This window comes from Malus domestica, chromosome 11 (genome assembly GCF_042453785.1).
Source record: "Malus domestica chromosome 11, GDT2T_hap1".
Classification (NCBI taxonomy): Eukaryota; Viridiplantae; Streptophyta; class Magnoliopsida; order Rosales; family Rosaceae; genus Malus; species Malus domestica.
The window spans coordinates 20895048-20899441 of NC_091671.1; the positions used below are offsets into that span (position 1 = coordinate 20895048).

The 4394-nt window shown below is 33.2% G+C and overlaps 1 protein-coding gene across 2 annotated transcripts; it reads left to right on the forward strand.

Moving 5' to 3' along the window:
- The first annotated feature begins 226 nt into the window (after positions 1-226).
- LOC103413635 (non-specific lipid transfer protein GPI-anchored 2-like) lies at positions 227-3740 on the forward strand. 2 transcript variants are annotated; one of them, XM_008352090.4, is made up of 4 exons: positions 227-791; positions 2945-2998; positions 3183-3239; positions 3443-3740. In XM_008352090.4, exons 1-4 carry the CDS (start codon positions 440-442, stop codon positions 3586-3588), a joined length of 609 nt encoding a protein of 202 aa, XP_008350312.1. In that variant the 5' UTR covers positions 227-439; the 3' UTR covers positions 3589-3740. The 2 variants fall into 2 exon arrangements, with proteins under 2 accessions (XP_008350312.1, XP_008350313.1); XM_008352091.4 differs by lacking the exon at positions 3183-3239 and having other exon boundaries at positions 254-791.
- Positions 3741-4394: the final 654 nt, after the last annotated feature.

Here is a 4394-nt window from a genome sequence, read left to right on the forward strand (position 1 = left end):
TATAAAAATATAAATATTAATAGTAATATAATGAAGTGTACAAAGTCAAGGGACCTTGATCAAACTTTGAATACTATTAAGGTTTTAATCAAAGAATGTTAAAGATTAGGGACCGCATCCAAAATATCCCTATATAATTTCAGTGTGAGTCCACCAAGGAGCAAAAGAATTGCGACGGTGAAATTAATGTATTGACAATATTAATAGCGATTGGTTTAGTTTGGTAGTCGTTGCGCCCATTTATTAATTTCGGCTTGCCCAAAATTGAGAAAAAACCCTTTCCCACTCAACCCACTCAGCCCAATAATATTTAACTTGAACCTCCTCCTCTGTCCTCCCTAAAAAAACCCCAAAAAACATACCTGGCTACCTCCAACCTCCAAACCCCCAAACTCCAAACTATTTTGTGCAGAAAAAACCAGAGAGCTAGAGCAACAAAATGGGCAAAGCCATTGTTGCTACCGGTTCCATCATGTTGTTGATGACAATACTTGTTCATGGCGTTTCAGCGCAGCCGGCACCAGCCCCGGCCCCGGCAACGACTGATTGCTACACGAGCCTGCTGGGGCTGTCAGATTGCCTGACGTACGTGGAGGAGGGAAGCAATTTGACCAAGCCAGATAAGCCGTGCTGTCCGGAGCTGGCGGGGCTCGTGAAGGACAACCCCGTCTGCTTGTGCTACTTGCTCGGCAACACCAGTAGCAGCTTAGGCTTTCAGATTGACACCAACAGGGCTCTCAAGCTTCCTACTGTTTGCAAAGTTGATACTCCCCCCGCTAGCACTTGCGCAGGTATTTTATTATTTAATTAGTTTTTAATTATCTCTCATTCCGTAATTTATTATCTTAAGTCTTCGATGATATTGCAATGAAAACGTGCACCCATCTCATATCAACAACCACCTAATTAAAATTGATTTAACATTGTAGAAACCACTTACAAACTATAATTTATTTAATAGTAAATTGTTTGTTATTTGTTTTTTGTGATAGAATAATATATTTACAATAAATGAGTTAGGAGTTAGTAAATTGATATCAAAATTGTGTTTGAGCCTAAAATTTTTGTTGTATCAGTGAATATGAATATTACTAGACTGAGTAAAATGATATCAAATTTGCGATTTGAGCTTAAAACTTTTGTCGTATTAGTGAATATGAATATTACTAGTCTGAGTAAATTGATATCAAAATTGCAATTTGAGCCTAAAACTTTTGTCGTATCAGTGAATATGAATATTATAGATGGAGACATTTTTCATATGATTTTTCTTAATATAAACAAATCTTTTTTCTTTGGGGTTATAAAAAAAATGAGCTTGGAACATCCAAAAATGATGAATGAAAAACAAGGTTCCAAATATATGTTCTCATTCACACACCACTATATGATTAATTAAAGACTGTATATATTCTGATGGTTTTATTCACTTGGTTACCCAAGTCTTGCATTCGACTCACGCGTTTATCAAATATAACAATAATTCTAACCCTCACTTAGTAGTTTGATTGATTTTATGGCGCTTCAATTTTTTCTTCATGCACTTGTTATTTTTCTGTTTATAAATTGAATAAATCAAAAGAAAGTTCAGAAACAAAAATAAGAAAACGAGTGGATAAGGTAAAAATGAATTAAAAAAGAGTGAAAATCAATAACCTATATATGTAATTTTATTATATATACGTGTGATACATTTTCCAGTTCTTGATGAGCATTGAATAGCGGCATGATGCATGATGATGTAGGTGAGTTAGGGCTACCAACCATCCACATTTGAACGCTCCCATTAAAGCTTCCTACCAGCTAATTTTATCTCATCAATCATCACATGCATGTCAGTTTTGAAGAAATCAACAAAACACACTCACAAGTCACATGGTCTCTCTCTCTTCTTCTGCCAGCAACCCAAAATCATAATAAACATGCAACTTCAACACACTTTTGGTTTTTGTTTTTTGTTTTTTTTTTTTTTTTTGGTATTGTGGGGGCCAACAACTCTACCGTTGCTTATTGTCTTGGGGATAGGCAACTCAATCCACTCCCTTCGTTTCCCAAAACACTCTAGCCCACTCGGAAAATTAGGCTCAAGGCAAGCCCGATGGAGCAGTAAGGCAATAATCGTCTGGCCCAATGCCCTGCTTATGTGACGCAAGGATGACGTCAGCCATAATTTAAATTATTAAAAAATAATTAAAAATAAAATTATATATATATATATATATATATATATTATATAAATACCTAACCATGTTCTTCCACTTTACACTACATTTCAATAGTTTCAAATACTTTAAACCAATCTTTTACTATTATCCGAAATTAAAAATAAAATTATCTTTCATTATTTTATAAAATAAGAAATACTAATATGTTAATACGAATTTTCTGGGCTATTCAGTTAGAGGTGGAGATGCATTTAGGCAATTACTGTTCACTACAGGCATTCGTTTAAGAGGATTAAGTTGCCTATTGCCCAGAGGAGCCTTACTACACTGGAAGTGCTCTAAAGTTTAGGGTAATGCTATCCACATACGCATTTTTACTTCTCACACAACCTCTTAATTTTCAACCGTCGGATCGAATGAATTGAAGAAGATCGGTGGCCAAAAGTTAACAAGGGTGTGTAAGAAGTAAAAATGGATGTGTGAATAACATTATTCTAAAGTTTAATGCAAAATTGTTACAAGGAAAAAGAAAACCACTACTCCCTTTTTTCCCTTCCATTTTTATTTCCGGTCATTGATTGAAGAAAAAGGGTGTGAGGACTTGAGATTTCAAATATTGAGAAGAGAAATACAGTTAATTTGAGGGTTACTTTGTAATGTACTTTCATATCCTAAAAATTAAAAGTGGTAATCCTAAGATCCATTGACGTATATTAATTTAGTGTTGTGATTAGTGATACTAACCCTTTTTGTTATAATTTTTTTCTTGAATGATACAGTTCTGGGAATCCCAGTGTCTGCTCCCATAGCTTCTGAAGGGCCGAACTCTCCTGGTATACATTTTTGTTTTAATTCATATATACATATATATATATATGTATGTATGTATATATGTATGTGTGTGTGTATATATATATATATCTATGTATATATTAATTAATTAATTAGAATATAGAGCATTCTTCTAATTAATAATCTCGTCTTTTTTTTTTCCTTTTCTTTTTGTTATATATATAGATTTTGCCGGATCACCTCAAGGACCTGCTGCGGCTGCTGAAGGGCCGAACTCTCCTGGTAAACATTTTTGTTTTAATTCATATATACATATATATATATGTATGTATATATGTATGTATGTATGTATGTATGTATGTATATGTATGTGTGTGTATATATATATATCTATGTATATATTAATTAATTAATTAGAATATAGAGCATTCTTCTAATTAATAATCTCGTCTTTTTTTTTTCTTTTCTTTTTGTTATATATATAGATTTTGCGGAATCACCTCAAGGACCTGCTGCGGCTGCCGGTTCACCAGAAGCCAATAAAGATAAAAATGGAGCTTCGAGGACTGCTGACTCTGTTATTGCTCTCCTTGGTGGCTTAGCTATTGCAATTCTTCCCGCATTCTTCTGATTTTACTACATTTGCTGATTTATTTCGTTTCAAATTTATTTGAAAAATGTTTATTTAATCGATTGTTGTTGCATTGCCAGATGATATGTGGTTGTTATTGACTCTAATAAATATATATATATATATATGCTATATTTAGGAATTTTATTTAATTCACTTTGTTAAAGAGGGAGGAGGGATCATTGAGTTGATATACTTGCATTAATCTCAATCGAGGAAGAGTATTGGTTTGTGCACTCAGAGTTTAGTGGAGCAATAGAAACTTGGGTACATAGGTGAGTATTCTTAATTACTCACGGGCCACGGCTGTTTAATACCATTTAGTTTCACTTATTTTGAAAATTGAAAATTGAAAACTCGTTTGGTAATTCTTTTAATTTTTAAATTTTTTTTAAATAAAAAAATCAAAATTTGAAAACTGTTGCAAGACATTTATGTCCGTCTACTAATCAGTGATGGATAGGCCATTATAGTTGGTGATGGATAGACCATAATGTCTCAAATGAATAGGTTAGTCATTCCACAATTAACTATTGTAACCGTTAGGCTGTTCATTCCTCAATTGATTAGGCAATTGATTCTCACTATTGAATTAGGGTATTTGTGTAATTTTTCAAGAAAGCCACACCACTATATAAAGGTGGCTATGCCTCACATTGTAACACCAAGAATTTCTCTAATAGAATTCTCTCATTCTCTTTCAAATTATTTTCTCTACAACACGTTATCAACACTTTTGCTCTTAACATAATTAAAACCTGAAGTTTGGTTTCTCTTACCTTTGTGGCAACAATCCTCTGAATTTT

Coding starts and splice junctions, on each gene's coding strand:
- LOC103413635 (XM_008352090.4), top strand. CDS start 440: ATGGGCAAAGCCATTGTTGCTACCGGTTCCATCATGTTGTTGATGACA. Junction 2,999..3,182: donor TGAAGGGCCGAACTCTCCTG/GTATACATTTTT, acceptor TTATATATATAG/ATTTTGCCGGATCACCTCAA. Junction 3,240..3,442: donor TGAAGGGCCGAACTCTCCTG/GTAAACATTTTT, acceptor TTATATATATAG/ATTTTGCGGAATCACCTCAA.